Source organism: Cryptomeria japonica, chromosome 10 (genome assembly GCF_030272615.1).
Source record: "Cryptomeria japonica chromosome 10, Sugi_1.0, whole genome shotgun sequence".
NCBI lineage: Eukaryota > Viridiplantae > Streptophyta > Pinopsida > Cupressales > Cupressaceae > Cryptomeria > Cryptomeria japonica.
The window spans coordinates 6,923,767-6,942,883 of NC_081414.1; the positions used below are offsets into that span (position 1 = coordinate 6,923,767).

General features: G+C 36.3%; 1 protein-coding gene across 1 annotated transcript in view; it reads right to left on the bottom strand.

Annotated features, from left to right (window-relative positions):
- The window catches only part of LOC131069396 (uncharacterized), a 152,001-nt gene extending 134,393 nt beyond the window's left edge, over positions 1–17,608 (bottom strand). The window contains exons 1-2 of the mRNA XM_058004794.2: positions 17,253–17,608; positions 16,761–17,144 (exon numbers count right to left, since the gene is read on the bottom strand). Coding sequence (XP_057860777.2) covers positions 16,761–17,144; positions 17,253–17,261 — 393 coding nt within the window. The 5' untranslated portion in view covers positions 17,262–17,608. The remainder of the gene's footprint in view (positions 1–16,760; positions 17,145–17,252) is intronic.
- Positions 17,609–19,117: the final 1,509 nt, after the last annotated feature.

Consider the following 19,117-nt stretch of genomic DNA (forward strand, 5'->3'; position numbering starts at 1 on the left):
AGAGTAAAAGCATCGTAAGCTGCCATGAGGACTTGAGTCTTGTCAAGAACACCTAAAACTTTATCAAATATCTTCACTAGCTCCTTCACAAATGCATTTGCCCTTTTGAAAGACTTATTTATCCAATTCTCCATCAGATGAACTGAATTTCTCATCTTCTCTAAATTATCAACTGAGTCTAGAGGAAGCCGTGATGGAGGCGTGCTTGAAGGATCATGTTGCCTTATTGGTTCCTTGAACTGTTGTAAGTAGTTCCTCAATGCACTTACTTCTCTCTCGAGCTTCTTGTTCTTTTCTACCTCGAGCTTCAACATATCATGGATTGTTATCACGGTATCATTCAAGTCTTCCATTGCCTGCTCAGTGGTGGGAGGACCTAAGTCAATAGTCTCCAAATCGTACTCTTCTACTGTGATCTCATCTTCAAGTTTGTCTACCCTTGGAGTGGCAATTTGTATCACTCAAGATCCTGTATTATCCTTTGTTATCTTTGACATCTTAGTGGCCTTCTTCTTTTCAACTCTCTCTTGAGCTTTGTTTAGGAGGTTGTCTAAATCATCTATAGGCTCTTCCTATACCACTATGACTTCCTTTGTCAATCTCTCCTTAAGCCATGCTGGGATAGCGGATCTTTCTTCTCCCACTTAAAAGTTTAAAACTCTTTGAGTTGTTGATCTTCTTGAGGTGGAGAGGTTACCTCTTCATCTTCATTTTCTATAGCCACATATAAATCTTCACCTTATTTATTGCTAGCTTGCTCATGTGGTACTAAATTATCTTGTACTTGGCGTTGTTTCCCTTTGTCTATCGTTTCACATCTATTATTTTGGATTGTAGACTCCATGGATTCATTCACACTACGATCTATGCTTCCCTTGGGTACCTGACTCTCCTTGTCGGCTGCCTAATTCATCTCTACCTCATGTATGGAAGAAGTACTACTAGAAGGACACCCTGAATTTGATTTATGTTTCTTGTGTGAGGATCCTTCCTTATAATTTTCTTTCCTCTTTGAGCCTTTGGAGTGAACTGACTGGGTGGCACTTCCACTCACGCTCATGCTTTATGTTTCTTCATCAGATGAGTCTAACTCTCCCATCAAATCAAATGGTAGTTGTGCATTCTGGCTCTTCAACTTATGAGTTTGGATGTCTACCCATCATCGTGTCTGGGCTAATATTGGCTTCATCAAGTCCTTCAAATCAATGATCTCAACATCAATCCAATTGACCTCTACCTTCTTGTCTTTCTCTTTTTCATATACAGGCTAGAGGCGTCTTCCACTATCTTGTGTGTGATCTAGAATGTTGAAAATTTTACACATCCTGGCGATGTCAATCAGTAGCCTTGAACACATTTTCCTCCGTATCTCTAAATCATCTTGGGCATTCATCCAATAGTCTTCCAATTGTAGCTTATGTGTATGCCTTCTTCTATTAGCTCTTCCCATGTTGCCGTAAGGATCAAATTTTTCTCTAGAGAAATATGGGATAAGGGAATAGGATCTCAATTCTTCCTCCAATTTCTCAACTGCCTCCAAGGATGGACACACTTCTATTATTGCCCAACTGAGATGGGAAAAGCAATCCCCGTCTTGTGTCTATTCTTTTGCACTTTATCATATGTGATCGGCTGTCTCACCAACTCCAGCAATACCATCTTGTTGATTGGGTAGCGTGGTAGCATGTATGGCAGACAAGAGTATCCTTGAATTCTTATATATGTGAACTTGGGAACTTGGATATACCAAGCACCAAATTTCTTTACTAACTCTTTTGCCTGCGGGAATAGTCTTTGATGGATGCTGCCTTGCAACGTTCTTGTCAAGTGCATGGTGAAAACATCATTCACCCTCTTGTAATGTGCTTTGCCAGGGTAGTGTAGCTGTGTGTAGGATTCACATGCTCTCATCTCTCCAACTCCCATTCCAACTGGACCTATATACATTAATCCCACGTATTCATGAGCTCTAGCAAGTGAATATATGAGGTACGAACTTATGTTAAATGTCTAAGTACGTTCAAGCCTCTTCAACTGTATGTCACAGTTGTTACTTATGATTCTCAACCAATTGATCTTTTCTCTTCCAGTTGACACTGTTTCCATGAAGTAAAACATCCAATTCTCAAATTGAAATGCCTACGAACTTCCCGTAACTCAGTTGAGTAGAGTAATCAAATCACCAAACTCTTCCTTAAAATCAATTTTGTGCAACTTTTTGGGTACCTTTGATATGTCGGGTCTGCTTTTCAATACCCAAAATTTGTTAATTATGCCTAGGCATATGTCGAGATCATCATCATAGATTGCTTGTGCTTGTTCTTTGCTCTTGTAGACCATGCCTTTGTGATCCGGAATGTGGCAGGCTTCACTGATGGCTATCTCGGATAGGTAGGCAATACTCTACCATCAGGTGCTACTATCGTTCTTGTGTTGGCATCATAGTGTTTGGCACACTAAACTATCAATTCATTGCATTGGATGGTCGGAGGGAAACCTACTGCATGTACTTTCCCACTCTCGATCATTCTCTTTGAGACTCCGGATGGCCTGCTTTTGTATAATGATCCTTGGAACTTCTTCATGTTAATTTAGCCAAGATTGGTGTCTCCTACATTGCTCCAAAATGATGTGATCTTCGATTCAGGCATCACTCCCTTCGAGTCCTCCTTGATGAGGGTTTGCCTTAAGATTGCTCATGTCTTCGGGACTGCCATGCTCTACCTGAAAGAGGTGTGTAAGTTAGGGTTTTGATATAACCTTAATGTCTACAACATCTAAAGATGCATCTAGGTTAGCAATTTCTTCTTAGAAGTTTACTAAATCATTAAGATCTCAATGAATTGCTAAAACCCTACGCGTAAATATAAACCCTAGACGTAAATATAAACCCTAGACTGTCAAAATCTGAAAATAATCATCTAATCATAATTAATTTTGCATTAAAGCGTGTTAAATAATCAATTCAAGGGTATCAAAGCATGATGCAAGAAGTATTCTATGACTGAAACCTCTTTAAAATCCTAGACCTGAAGCAGTACCAGCATCATTCTCAGGTTTGATTTCAACAAACTGATCAAAAATAACCTGATTCAGACCTACAAATGAATTTTAAACTGACTGGTAACCTCAAATCTGCCCTCAATTTGACAAAACTGTCCTTGTCTCAATGTGCTATCGCTGTGACAGAACTGGTAATTACTGATATTGAGCCTTGAACTCGCTGATTGCTGATGTTGCTCGCTTCCTTTTGAAGTTGTAAGTTCGCTGTGATTACTGATTGTGATCAATTAGCTAATCCTTGAAGGTGAATTGACTGATCTTTACAATGATGAATACGCCTTGCTTGAATGGAAACCAGATCACTGTTTGCAATGATCAGAATCGTTCCCCTTAGATGGTAATTCGCTTTGCAAATGGTTTGTTGATCAAATGAAATTATCAACCTATCTTTCTAGCCGATGAAGGGGTGTGTCTCTTGATTGAATTAAGCCACCAATTTGTGTTCTTTCATTTATTGTTTTACAATTTTCAATTCCCAACGCTTAGGCTGCCAACTTTGCTTTGTCTTTTAAATTTGAAACAAAGTCTATCCTAGGTGGTCCCCTCTTTCAATCGTTAGCGCTCACACATATCTTCCTTCCCCTTGATCATGAATCTTGATGATCACAAGAAGTGATCAGGCTTTTTAATATGCATGGGAAGTTTGGGCTTTGTCATGAGCATCAACTAGGAATGATCAGAGTTTTAGGGAGGCATCAACTGGAAATGATCAGGGTTTTAGGGAGGCATCAACAATGCCAAAAAGAGATCAGAATTTTGAGACCCCATTGACTGAAAATGGGCAGACTTTTGCATGGTCACTAACAGGAAGTGGTCGGGCTTTTGGGTAGGGCATTGACAATGCCTTGCTCGTGGTTTAGCCTTTGGTGAAAGTAAAAGCTTCTAGTCTCCATTAGGTTCATGCCTTGAAACTCATTTGGTGATCCACCTTGATCTCTCCTTTATCTTACTTGACACATTGAATTCATCTTCTTTCATCATTAACATGGTCATCGCCTTAGACATTATCTCTTCTAACCTTGGGCAGGGATTTGAGCATGCAATGGCAATCATTCAAGGATGTCACAGTTTTGATGGTGCATTGACTGGAAGTGGTCAAGGTACTCACCCCTCACTGACGATGAGCCTAAAGATGTTAACTTTGCTTGCTCAATCACCTCTATCTTTCAAAACATTAAGCACTTACCTCAAGAGATGTTCATCTTGCTAAGTAAAAGGACAACCTCACCTTGGTTGGACTTTTGGAGGATCACAAGAAATGCCCATGAGCTGATCAGACTTTTGAGGGGGCATTGACAGTAGGCTGAGGCAAGGCGAGGTTTTGGGGAGTCACTGACAGTGACACAACTTTGTTCAAATTTGTAAGTAGTAGCACTCACCTCACCAACTCAAAGGGTCCTTCATCATCGTCAAAGGCTTTTCCATGTTGTTTAAGCCTTCATCTTGCATCTATCATCTCAATTCTCATGTTTGATCTTCATACTTGCATTCATTGTCTCCATCTCTGATGATGATGATCAAATGAAATGATCATCATATATCGTTCATCGCCAGGGTATTGAGGACTAAATCAGCTCAACCTCACCTAATCTAGGATCTGATTGCTGCCAAACCTATCTAAAACCTAAAACTTAAAGCAAATGAGGGGGTCCCCATTTGTGATGGGGTGATGTGTGAAATGGTCACAACAATGCCCAACTTCGTTTATACTTGCCATCTCCTTTGTCATTCTGTCCTAGATTAAATGGAACTCTGCCCCTCTACCATTTGCATCGAATTACATTTAAGTGTTCTTTAGGATGGGAGATTCAATCTCTTCATTATAAGTTTCAAACACCTTTGAGAGTTGCAATTTTCATCCTAGCCGACTTCACCTTTATCATTTGCATCTTTGAATGAAGGGGAAGAGGTCGACTTGTTACTAATGATTTGAAACTTTGGATTCTAACTTTCCCTCCAAAATGCAGACTTGCTCAATATCCTAGTTAGGCGAGATCTAATGAAAGTTATGTATAAACCAAAGACAACATCAGATTTGTCTATAACCATGCATTGATCTTAAAGGTTGGACTTTTCGTGACCTTGTGCATTAAAAAAAAGGGCAGAAATCCTCTATGTATGCACATTAGAGAGCTAGAACAAGGTCGGGATTGATAGGTGCCTGTGCATAGATTCAATGGTCAGAATTTCTCATAAGTCATACATTCATTGCAAGATAAAGTCGGGTCTAGCACATTCTCATGCATGATTTCAGAACTTTCACATGCCTATGTATAAAAGTGGAACTTTCACCATCTCATGTATAAAAGTGGAACTTTCACCATCTCATGTGTAAAAGTGGAACTTTCAAGGGCTCACGCATAAAAGTGGAACTTTCACCATCTCATGTATAAAAGTAGAACTTTCAAGGGCTCATGCATGAATTCATTGCTTCAAGACACTCACAGCTTAAGCAATCTTTGCAATGCAACATCAGGGATACAAAGGTCAAATGTATTATTTGGACAAACAACCTTGCAATTCCACCCTTTACAACAACTAAAGCAAGACATCTAACCTCACATTTCAAAACCTTCACTTCAAATCCCAAATTCATTCTTGGACTCATCAAGACAAAACCTTCTCATTCTAAGGCTAAAGAGCACAAAATGTTGCCAAGTGAACACTAAACTAATCAAAACACCTAACCTAGCCAACGAAAAGTGGAGGTCCCCATTTGCAATGGGGCGAAGTGTGAAAACGTCGCAACAGTAACTTTGAGTTATAAGTTGAAGACTTACATTTAATTATTTAAAAGGTTGTTTTAAGTAGTTAAATAAAGTGTCTCTAGACTCAAGGTGCAAAAAGAAAAGTAAACAAATGACACTATTATTTTTTCATAACTTTGAGGAAATAATTAGAAAATAGAAAATAATATTATATCATTTCCTCAAAATAAAGTTATAAAAAGGAATTTTGTTTTGAAAAAGCATCTTCTTGTTTGTTTAAACAATTTCATTTTCTAGGACTTAACGTCAGTTATTTCTTTCCCAAGGATAAAAACCCTCTAATATTGTTCTAGCCTTCCATTGTAATACTACTCAAGGATTGCCAATGTGCTTCAACAAATAAAGACTTCCAGATTCACAGTTTCCAATTTGGTGTGAAGTTTTCAATGATTTTCAATATTATGCTAAGTTTTGTATTTGTCCGTCGGATTTCCTCCTACACCCCAGGTTAATGGTATTAAAGAAATACAGACTTTCTATTACTTCAAATGGTATCATGGTGTATCTAACCTTTGTCTAATTCTATATGCCCACTCATATAAGGTCTGGATACAAGAAGTTAGGGCTTCAAACTTGTGACATTAGTCATTACTTCCTACACATTCTTAGATGGAAGACAAATAATCAACAACACCAACTTCAAAGATGTTCTAGAATATGATAGAAGATGCATTATAAAAAAAATGAGAAGAATTGGAAAAATCCATGCACAAGAACAAACAAGTATTATTGATTAGTTCTTGCTACTTTTCGAGTAGGTTCAAAATCATTCCAATTCACAACAACAATTTGGTGGTCAAGCTCCATACAAGGTACAGGGTAATCTAGACATTCCTATGATTGAACATGCCACTAATGCCTCACCCACAACAATACTCCATTGGACGGTTCAATGCAGAATCTGAGAAATGTGTCACTCAACAATGTTATCTCATGTACAAAATCAAGCCTTTCCAAGATACAATCCTTTGAAATGTCGCTCTATTGGAGAAATGTGATGTTTTACTTGGGCAACCATATCTTTACCATCAACATACAATCTATGAAGCAAAACCTATAAGTGTTGCCATAGATGTTAGTGATAAGAGATGCAACACACCATAAATAGTTTCTTAGTTGTCACTCATTAGCACCAAATAGTGCTAGAAGCTACTCAATTCTAGTAAAAAGTTTATACTTTTGATGGGAAGACCTAAATATGAGAACATCCAAGCAACACCAATTCATACCATTATTCCCCTGGTAACAGCAACAAAGACCTCAAAGTTGAACCACAAATTGGAAGAATAAAAGGATAACTTCCACCAAAGGAAGTGTCTACACACTATGCAATGAAGGATACTATTACGTGATTCCTAGACTATCTCTACCTAATGCTTCCATTTACCATAAATCATTTCTGGAGAATAAAAGGATCAAATGACAAATCCATGAACTCATAAATAAAGGACACATCAAGCCAAGCTTGTCACCTTGCAGCAGCCCAATTGTAATTGCACTAAAGGACAAAACATGGCGCTTGAGCATTGATTACAAAGCTCTCAACAAGATCATAATGAATAACCGCAACCCTATTGCAAGGATTGAGGACTTGCTAGACCATCTCCTCAATGCAAAAATTTTCACCAAAATCAATTTTATGTTGAGATGTCATTAGATTTCATGTGAACCTACAAACATGTAGAAGACAACCTTCAAGGCAAAAGAAGGTGTAATGTCCCCTATTTGGGATCACCTTCTATTTTACCCTAAATTCACAAATCCAGAGTGAAACAAGGACAAACATAATTAGGAAAATAATTTTCATTTAAGAATAAGATAAGATAAACCTATTTTTCAAAACCTGCAATGAGATTAGACAATAATGCAGATAATTCATGAAATACATCCAATTCTAGGGTTAGGATATGCATAAACTCATATGAACAATTTCATTGAAACTCAACCATAATGAGGGTTGGAAGACATGATGAGGTGCCCCAAGTATCCTCTGCTCTAGGCCCAACAGCAAGACCTTATCCTCTGTGGCCTCACGTGGTCCTTAACCGATGGTACTCAACCATCATCATGAGGTGGTATACCTAGTGAGAAGGCTTTACACCGTTCCCCTCCATCATATCAACCTCTCATCTCTTAGGATTGATCCACTTCAACAATTAATCCTTGTGGAGATAGTAGGGAAGCTACAGTAGGGTGCCTTTGACCCTCAACCCTAGGCCCAAGATTAGGACCTTATCCTCTTTGGCCTCATGTGGTCCTTAACGATGGTCCTTAACCATCATCATGAGGTGGCCCCGTGGTCCTTAACCAATGGTCCTTGACCATCTTTACGAGGCATTGTGGCTGGTGTGGAATCTCTCACCGTTCCCCCTATTGTGTCTCTTCCTTCTATCACAATTGCAAATAATGATAAAATATACAAATTGAAATTATACATCATTATGTTTTATTATATTAACAATATTTAACGTTCCCCTCTTATGTCATATTAATTATATTGAATTAACAATATTATATTATATTATCAGCATCATATTGTATTAACAATATTATTATATTAACAGCAGCTTATTGTATTAACAATATTATATTATATTAATAGCAGCCCATTGTATTAATAATATCATATTATATTAATAGCATCATATTGTATTGATAGCAATCTTATATTCCCATATTTATACTGTGTGTACTTCTCAGGCAGTGACTGCTGATGTCAATCCTTATGTTTTCCTTAATTGAGTAGTACATACGGGTTTTTATATTCTTATGTCTCTTGTATGAATTTAGAATTGATTGTTAATGACTGTTGTTTCAGTTGTATTAATGATAATATCAAATTGTATCATTAGTTGTAATTGTATTTAACTGCATTAACAATATTAGATTATATCCAAACTAATGGTTGTATTAGTGAAGTTAAACTGTATAATAGCAGCATGATATATTATCAATATTCCTCATACCCGTAATGATTACCAGACAAGGTGCGGATGATATCACTTAATTATTCCCGTATACTCCTTTTATTCTCTTTTTCCCTTCGTATTCTCCTTTTCCAATCCTTCAGTCTCCTCTTTTCTTACTTCCCTTATTTCCTTTTTTCTTCCGTGTGTATCTTATTTGGAGGAAGGTGGTCAAAGGTATTTAATTTCTTTGACTGGCTATGACCCTTCCTAAAGAATATGACTCCCCCTTGAGTCGTGCCTTTTCTGATTAAAATTTGTTATTCTTAAACACAGCCTAATGCATTGGTAATTTGATCGGTGCTTTCCTAATAAACAAATTTTGATATAAGTAATGCACATATTAATAAATTCTGAATAATTCTATTGATAATAATATGTGATGCACATATTAATAAATAATTTGTGTATAATAATTTTTAATATTAATTTGTGAATAATAACAATGTACTGAAATGTTTAGAGTAATCCATTAAGTGAATATATATTGAATGATTAATTGTGCCCTTTAGCTTAACTAACACCCCAACTACATTCATGTGGATGATGAATAACATTCTCAAGCCATCCAAGAATTCAATTGTTATAGTCTACCTTGACGACATCCTACTATTTAGCAACACATGGGATGAACATCTGCACCCTATAGAGCAAGTGCTTGACGACTTATTGAAGCATAAGTTGCATGCAAACATGGAAAAAAGTTGATTTGCAAAGCAAGAGATACAATATCTAGGAAACATAGTAGATGCACAAGGAGTGCATGTAGGCCTGACCAACTTCAAGTCATCTAGGAATAGCCATAACCAAAGAATCTCACAAAGCTCCACAACTTATGGGGATTAGCAAATTTATACGAGAGATTTCTACTTTGTTTTTTCTCATGTGATTTGGCCTCTAAACCAAGTTACCAAATGCAACTTTAAAGCAAAATTCATATGGTCAACTACACAACAAAAAGCATTTAAAGAGTTGAACAAACTCTATTCTGTACCAATACTTGCATGACCCAATCTTCAACAACCATTTGAGATTGAGACCAATGAATCAAGTGATGCACTTGGAGCAGTCCTCACTCAACATGGTCACACTTTTGCTTATCATAAAGAACCATTCACCATACCAGTAAGAAACTACCGAACATATGATTGCAATGTTTATAATGTTATTGTTCAAGCATTTCAATATTGGAAGCATTACATCTTGGGCAAGGTGACTGTGATCTATGATCCAAACAAATCGCAAGCCACTTCAATTCTTGTAGACTCAAAACAAGTTACAACAAGAGCAGCATCAAAAATGATCTATTTATCTTCAACAATTTCATCTAAACATTAACATAAGTAGGGAAGTTCCAAGCCAATCGCAGATTGGTCTAAGTCATCCTCCAGTTCAAGCTCTCTTTTGTGATTGATGAACGGAGGCATGAAGTTAGCGAATGGTAAAAATTGTATCTATCTAACATGGATTTTTGCAAATATATATCAAAATTTCCTTAGTGGTAATTCAATTCCAAATTTCTATTGGAAGGATGGACTCCTATACCACCTTGGGCACTTCTGTGTTTTGCATGAGGTAGAGAGACAAATTAATTTGGGAAGCTCATTTTAGTAAGGTTGCGGGACTTTAAACAACTCTGCAGTGTTACAAAAGAACTTCTTTTGGCCACACCTTACGTCAAATGTTGCCAAAAGCATCAAGTCTCGTATTGCATACACAATTGCCAAACTAATCTACAACAAGCAAGGTTTGTACACAACTTTGCCCGTTACCACAAGACCGTAGGAATCCATTTCCATGGCCTTCCTCTCATACTACCAAACATGCTAATGACTGTCTTTGTAGTGGTCCATAGATTCTCAAATATGGCAATTCTAATACCTTGAAGAAAGCAATCTCAAGTCTATAAACAATTGACTTGTAGTTTCAGCATGTCTAGATCCACTTTGGAATGCCAAAAAATAATAATATAGAAGTGTGCTTGAGCTCTATCTCGGGTTTTGTCTAGGATCTGTGTTAGTTGGATCTTTTTGGTTATTTTGACATTCATTTCTCCAAGTTGTGTCTTTAATATCTAGAGCATCCAACACTGAGCTGTGTTGCGAAATATGGATCGAAGAATAATGACAACGATTCTAGAAGACTGATTGCCGTGAGTTATTGATCGTCTCCATCATTGAATCCAGTTTAAATACAAGAGGAAAGGTTGCCTACGTAGGGACATGTCCATACGTGGCAGTTGCCACGTATGGACATGCCCCTACGAAGGCAACCGTTCATAACAATTAGTTTGTTTATGTTTAATTTCCGAACTGTATGCTCTATTAATATATCACTCTCCAGATAATAACAGATTTACCATCAGTTAGATTCACGAGGGCTATATCTTAACACTCCCTCTTAGCAGGAGTGGATCTAAGTAATTTTCTTGGGAGCATATTCTGTCATGACTTCCGACACAATTCGGGACAACATTTAATATAGTCTTGTCATGACAATAAACTCAATATCATGATATCTGGCTCAGTCCGAGACAATCACTTACTTTAGGATCAAGATATCCAACACAGTCCGGGACAACAACTTAATGTAGTCAATCTTGACACTTGGTCAACTATTGTCAAGATCGTCACCTTGAAATAGTAACCTTAAACATAAGAAGATCGTCATCTTCTTGAACATAGTTAGAATATTGCAATATACATTTTATTTATTTATTCATGAACAAATTACACATGGTAGGAATTTCATCCTAATAATCTCAATTATAATCTAGTCATACCAAGTTTACTTCTGAAGTATTCTATCTTCAATCTTGCAAGTGGCTTGGTGAAGATATCAGCATTTTGTTCTTTAGTACTGATGTACACTAGTTTTATGACGTTTCGATCTACCATATCTCTTATGTAGTGATAAGGGATCTCAATATGTTTGGATCGATTGTGAAAAACTGGATTTACTGAGAGCTTGATACAGCTCTGATTATCACAGTGAATTATTGTTGAATTCAGAGTTTTTCCAAATAATCCAAATAATAACTTTCTTAGCCATACCGCTTCACGAGCTCTCATGGAGGCTACCATATATTCTGCTTCGGTGGAGCTTTGTGCAACTGCTGACTGTTTTCTGCTAAACCAAGATATCATAGCAGAACCAAGACTGAAGCAACACCCTATAGTACTTTTACGGTCAGTGGTACTTCCGGCCCAATCAAAATCAGAATATCCTTCAAGTTGAATCTCAACATTTTCATACTTTAAGCCAAGTCCGATTGTGCCTCGTAAATATCTTAGAATGTGTTTAGCAGCCATTAGATGTATCTTCTTAGGTTCACACATGAAGTGACTTAATACATTTGTAGCATAGCAGATATCAGGACAAATATTTACCAAATACATGAGTGAATTGACGATTTGTCTGTAGAGTGTGGGATCTGTAGGTTCTGAATCTTCTGCCTCAATTTTCAGCTTGTGCAAATTAGTTTCCATTGGTGTAGCTAATGGCTTACACTCCATCATCCCAAATCTAGTTAGAATATCTGTGGTGTACTTTCCTTCATTTAGGAAGATGTAGTTTTTCTTCTGCCATACTTCTAATCCCAGAAAATAATGTAGAAGCCCTGGATCCTTCATATCGAATTCTACTGCCAGATCTTGCTTACATTTCTCAATGAGATTATCCTCTCCTATTATCAAAAGATCATCCACGTAAAGGACCAATATAATCATATTGCCATTTGAAGCCTTGAAGTAGATGTTGGGATCTACTAGGTTCTTGGAGTACCCTAGTTTGGAGAGATAGTTGTCTATCCTTGCATACCAGGCCCTAGGTGCTTGTTTTAACCCATAGAGAGCTTTCTTTAGTTTACAAACATAGCAATTTTTATCACGTATGGTGAATCCTTCTAGTTGTTCTATAAATACTTCTTCTTCAATTGAACCATTTAGGAAGGCAGTCTTTACGTCCTTTGGTGAATTTTCCATCCTTTGGATGTTGCAATTGCAATGATTGTTCTTACTCAAGTATACCGGGCAACTGGGGCAAATGTCTCTTCATAATCAATTCCTGCTTTCTGAGAGAATCCCCTGGCCACAAAGCGAACTTTATGTTTTTCAATGCTGCCATCAGATGCATATTTGATCTTGAATAACCACTTGGATGAGACAATTGATTTGTCTTTTGGTCTAGGCACTATATCCCAAACATCATTCTTTAGTATAGATTGATATTCTTCAACCATAGCATCTTTCCAAGCCTGTTTTGATAAGGCTTCTCTGACATTTGTTGGTTCAAAATTTGTGAGTTCGGTTAGAAGTGCACATAACATTTTAGAGTTCTTGTTCTCTTATTTTCTTTGGAAATTTCATTTGGTTCTACATTATTCTCTTCAATTATTTTCCTTGCCCATAGAGGTCTTTTCTTGTTATTGAGTGTTTCAATATTTTCATCAACAAGAGGTTCAAAAACTCTTATGATGTCCTCCCTCTCAGTGTCTAAAGGTTCGGAATTTTCTATGATATTCTCCCTCTCAATCTCAGTTATGTGATCTTCTTCTTCTTTAGTAATGTTATAATCCTCAGGTTCTTTGTGTGTAGTGTTTTCTTCAAACTTTACATCTCTACTTATCTCAACAGATTTTTTCCCTGGAATGTAAATGCGATATCCTTTAGTATTTTCACTATAGCAAATGAAGATACCTCTTTTTCCGGATGGTTCTAGTTTTGTCCTCTTTTCTTTAGGAACATGTATATATACGGGACAGCCAAATATCCTTAAATGACTTAAGTCTGGTTTGTTCCCTGTAAAAGCTTCTTCAGGAGTTATGTTTTCTAGAACTGAGTGCGGACATCTGTTTTGAATGTAGACTGTTGTATTTGAAGCTTCTGCCCAGAATGAAGTGTGTAAGTTTTGGTCATGCTTTATGGCTTTTGCTGCTTCAATTATGGTTCTGTTCTTTCTTTCTGCTACTCCATTATGTTGTGGATTATATGGTACAGTATACTCCCTCTTAATCCCAACAGAATTACAAAAGTCTTTGAAGTTGTCAAATGTATATTCTCCCCCATTATCGGATCTTAACACCTTAATTTTCTTCCCTGACTGGTTTTCTACTAGTGCCTTGAATTCTTTGAACTTAGATAGTACTTCATTTGAGTCTTTGCACTTTAGAAAATATATCCATGTTTTTCGAGAGTAGTCATCAACAAAGATTATGTAGTATAAGGATCCAATTAGGGATGGTGTTGACATGGGACCGCATAGGTCTGAGTGAATTAGTTCTAAAATAACTTTTGATTTGTGCTCGCTTAATGGAAAAGAAACTTTCACATTCTTTCCCAAGGCACATCCTTTGCAAATGCCTGTGTGTTCAGATTTTAGTTGGGGCAGTCCTGAAGTAATCTTCTTTATGTTGGATAGAGCACTATATCTTAGGTGTCCTAATCTTTTGTGCCATAATTCATTATTATTTGAAACTTCAAGATTTAGTGCTTCCTTTTGATCACTGCATAGTTTGTATAGGCTACCATCTCTTGAACCTACTGTTATGGCATTTTTGATATTTGTATTTTTAGGCCAGAGTAGAACTTTATCTTCATTGAAGGTAACCCGATATCCTTGATCAGCTAAGCCTGAGATTGAGACTAGATTTCTTTTTATTCCAGGTACAAACAAAACATCCTTTAATTGTAGAGATACTCCATTTCTTAGTTTGATAGTACAGGTCCCAATTCCTTTCACAGGACATGTGGAGTTATCTCCAATAGTAACCTCTTCACTTGAGTGCCCGTTAAGTGTTTCAAACTGATTTTTGAATCCTGTTATATGCCTTGATGCTCCACTGTCTACGATCCAAGTGTTTTTATTTGTATTTATTTCGCTTGATAGGGCTAAGAAGAAAAGTGAGTTTTCTCCTTTGACTTCGGCTAGAGTAGCTTGTGTTTTCTTCCTTTCTGGATAATTCCTGTGAGTGTGCCCATATTTGTCGCATTAGTAACACTGAATTTTAGACATATCTCTTTTCTGATGGTTTTTATTTCCTCTCTTCCGTTTAGAGAACTTTTTCTTTTTGTTGAAGGTATTTGTATTAAGTGCTTGGATTTCTCCTTCTTTATTTGGCCCTAATCCTCTTGAGATTAGTCGAGATTCCTCTTGAATGCACTCATTCTTAAGTTGTCAAATTTGGGTAAGGGGGGTGTTCTGCTAATACATTGAATGTAGGATTCCCATGAAATTGGTAATCCTCTTAGGGCTATGAGAGAGATTTCTTGATCATCTACCTCATTTCCAATAGTTTGTAATTGGTCTTTTACTTCAGATATCCTTGAAAAGTATGTAGATATTGTATCATCTTTATTCATCTTTATGTTTAAAAGTTGTTGTTTCAAGGTTAACATTCTGCTCGCATTGTTAACTTCATATGTATTTTTAATGGTTTTAAATACTTCATATGCTTTAGGCAGTCTGGCTATAGATGGAAGAATATGATCTTTGACTGAGTCGATAATTATTTTCTTTGCTTTATTATTACGCTTTTTCCAGGTAGATTTCTCTGGTTCATCATTTGGCATGTCTAGATTTTCTTCTATGTAAGACTCTAATTCTAGTTCTTCAAGAATGGCAATGATTCGTATCTTCCAGGAAACGAAGTTGGAGGCTCCTTCGAGTCTATCTTCCACTCTCATATTACTTGACATTTTGAATATTTTCTTAGTCGGATATATCCTCTGCGTATATAGCCTCTGCGTCGATTTGTTATTTACTTCCGATAAATGCTTATGAGTAATATGGCTGTCTAATTTATTCTCTTAATAACCTGGCTCTGATACCATGTTGTGAAATATGGATCGAAGAATAATGACAACGATTATGGAAGACTGATTGCCGTGAGTTATTGATTGTCTCCATCATTGAATCCGGTTTAAATACAAGAGGAAAGGTTGCCTACATAGGGACATGTCCATACGTAGCAGTTGCCACGTATGGACATGCCCCTATGGAGGCAACCGTTCATAACAATTAGTTTGTTTATGTTTAATTTTCGAACTGTATGCTCTGTTAATATATCACGCTCCAGATAATAACCGATTTACCATCAGTTAGATTCATGAGGGCTATATCTTAACAAGCTGATCCCCAAGTTTTTAAGAGTCCCATCCATCAAACGCTCCAGATCCAAGACTACATTCTTTTATGAGGCCTATCTTACAAATACACCTCAGGTTTTGATCAGATCATTGGGAGGGCTTCGGTCTTCATTAGAAAAGAAAGTCCGTACTTCCTCTTGAATAGAACTGCCCCTTAACATCCATAATCACCAGATATTGTCGTGGACTCCTCCTCCCTATGCATGCGAAAATCCTTCAACTTTTCTCCTGCGTGTCAGTGCTGTTAAATAACCCCTTTGACTCTTCGACTATTATTCCTTATATTACATATAGATTTCATTCAAATTCTCATATTTTTTGTTATAAAGAATGATTTAATCCATTTGCTTTCTTAAATGATATATTTGAATTTGATTTGAAATGTTCGCTTATATGTAATTAAGAAGAATTATATCCAAAGAAAGGTCGGAATATATGATGACAAGTCCCTATATTTGTCCAATTACCAGATACCTAAGAGAACGCTTGATCATTATTATCAGTCTCCACGAGAAGAATGATTTCTGTTTGAAATGAACATAGAAAATAATATATATGACAAGATTGTTGAATAGATGAGTTTGAAATCAAAGTCTTGGCTTATCAGTGATTATAGAACAACTAAACATATACCAAATAACATAGAATCCAACACAGTGAATTCAATTGGCAAGGCAGAGTGCAACTCCGAAGTGAACTTACTGAAGAGATACTCTTCAGTCGTGGCATCTAAGCAAAAGGTTATTCTGCAAAGAAAACTCTATAGAAACATACAAAAAGAAATTAATCTCAAAGAAAACCACTAAGGTAGAGCATACTTTTGCAGTAAAGCTCTTGTTGCGAGTAAGGTAAGGTAAGCCAAGCATGCCAGCAGGACTGGAAATCAAGACCACGTCGATCAGGGAAAGGTCCCACAGATGCAAGTCATCTGCCATTTTGTACCAAGGCTCTGCGTCTATCAGCACCGAACCCTCAAAATATTTAAACGGTGAGGACTCTGAACAGTTCAATCGTCCATTTCCCTCAGTGATTATCCTTCGATGGTTTCGTTGCGGATATAGATCGCCCAAAGAGGAATTAAGGGGCACAAAGAGCTGCAAGGCGGATAAATCGAGAGGACACTCCAGTAGGATCCGAACCCCGCACATCTGAAGTAAATGGCAAGCTGGAAAATGGTAACCTTTTCCTGTATTCAAGCAAGTCTGCCAGACAATGCACGCAAGAGGTCAGAGGACTAAAGAATATATAAGGAAAAGATATTGAAAATGAATACTTCGTGTATAGAAGATTAATTTGCGTAGCAGAATTACCAGCTTCATTCTGAAATGCTTAGTAGAGCGCCGAGAATTTTTTCAGCAAATTGCACAGGAATCGCAGCGGGAAACCCTATGCGAGTCACTCGCCTTAGGGAAAATCGCGGCTATTTTAGGACCAAAAACTTGCAAAAATGCTCCAGTTAATCGATTTCTACGCGCTGCCCGTAACCCTTCAAACGCATTTTTTTCCGACAGAGAAGGGCATGTGATGGAAAAGAGCGTAAAAAATCAAAGACGTATTTTTTTCGACGATTTTGTTTCAGTCGCGGGCCGTTTTCTCTTTCAGCGATGGAGAAGGGCAGTTTTTTTCTTTTTCGCGCGACAGGGTTTTTCACTTCTGTTCCTTTGTATAAAACGGCAACGGGATTAAATTTTCAAGACTTGTAAATATTTCTCTGTTATAAGATAATAATTAAATTTTCAAGACTTGTAAATATTTCTCTGTTATAAGATAATTATAAATAAATACCATATTAATTATATTTTCAAACTTTATATATACATAAGTTATTAAAATTATTATTATTAAATTTGCTATTATTATTTTAAAAGATTATTATTATTATCTATGTACACAAGTTGTTATAAGCAACTAGATCAGAAGACGAAATCAGTAGTTGTTCCATTGGATAAGATGAATAGTATGTGTATTCTTACTTAAACATGATCAAATATAAAAATTTGTGGCTACTAATTGAAAACACATTTTATGTCTTTGTTGCATTGTTCCCACAATATGCTTTGATCATAACAACTTCTTTCTTAACTTTGAGTTTCTCTCATTTATTATGTAAGACTATAGAAGATACATTATTATCAATTCCTATGCAACTCAAATAAAATATAAAATTCAAGCTTCATGTAAATCTTGTTTATTAAAGGATGATGCCTTCATTATTTTTTACTATCTCCATTGCATAAGATTTTATCAAGTGATTTCTTTCTTTCTATTGTATTTACTTTTGGCTTACTATTTGGTGTAAGAAATTATATATCTTAATTTCTTTCAACTATATTTGATGCATAAATCCTTGCATGTGGTCGTAGATTGATGTTGCCAGATGTGCTTATTTTATATAGCTTAGATTAATTACTCAACTAAAGTCTTGCTAATATGTCAAGTTATAACTAAATCACATTCACCAATCAATGTTTGGTAGTTATTCACGAACAATACTTTGCCAAGTTTTAATATAAATTTATTTTAAATTGCTTCTTAAAAATCAGTAGTAAGCATAGACCAGTCTTCTATCAATTGATCAAAAAAGGTCTTTTAAAGGTTTACCATTAAAGTCCCTATGTGTGCCTAACCTTATGTAATACACTTTATTTAGACAATGAATGTACCAATGCATCCTTTACCAACATTTAAGCCTCAACCATTGGATTGAAAAAAATATATATAGAAGTAGACATTAAGAAGGTTTGGTTATCACTAAAGTACCAAATTCTACTAATATCCAGTTAAAAACAATGTTAATACCTGAGGAATCTTGCAAGTAGTAGAATGCTTGTTCTTACCCAAGAGATTATGTTGGTGGGAAAAAGAAAGCCAAAGAAATTACTACAATCCAAAACAAAGCAAAGCTATACATGCCCATTTACTTTGTCAACAAACAAACAAATGAATACCAATTTCATACTAGAAGGATTCGAAATAGAGGAATTTAAAATCTTCTAATTATATGACATAAGATTTGTATGGTACATTAAGGCATACCTCAAGCATACCATCCACATTGAACAAACGATGGAATGGCATGAAATTAGATGCGAGATAGAAATGGAGGTGTCAGTCTATATGGAAAGTGAGTTAGTTCTTTTAAACTAAAAGTATTCAGATGGTGATTCAAAATCAA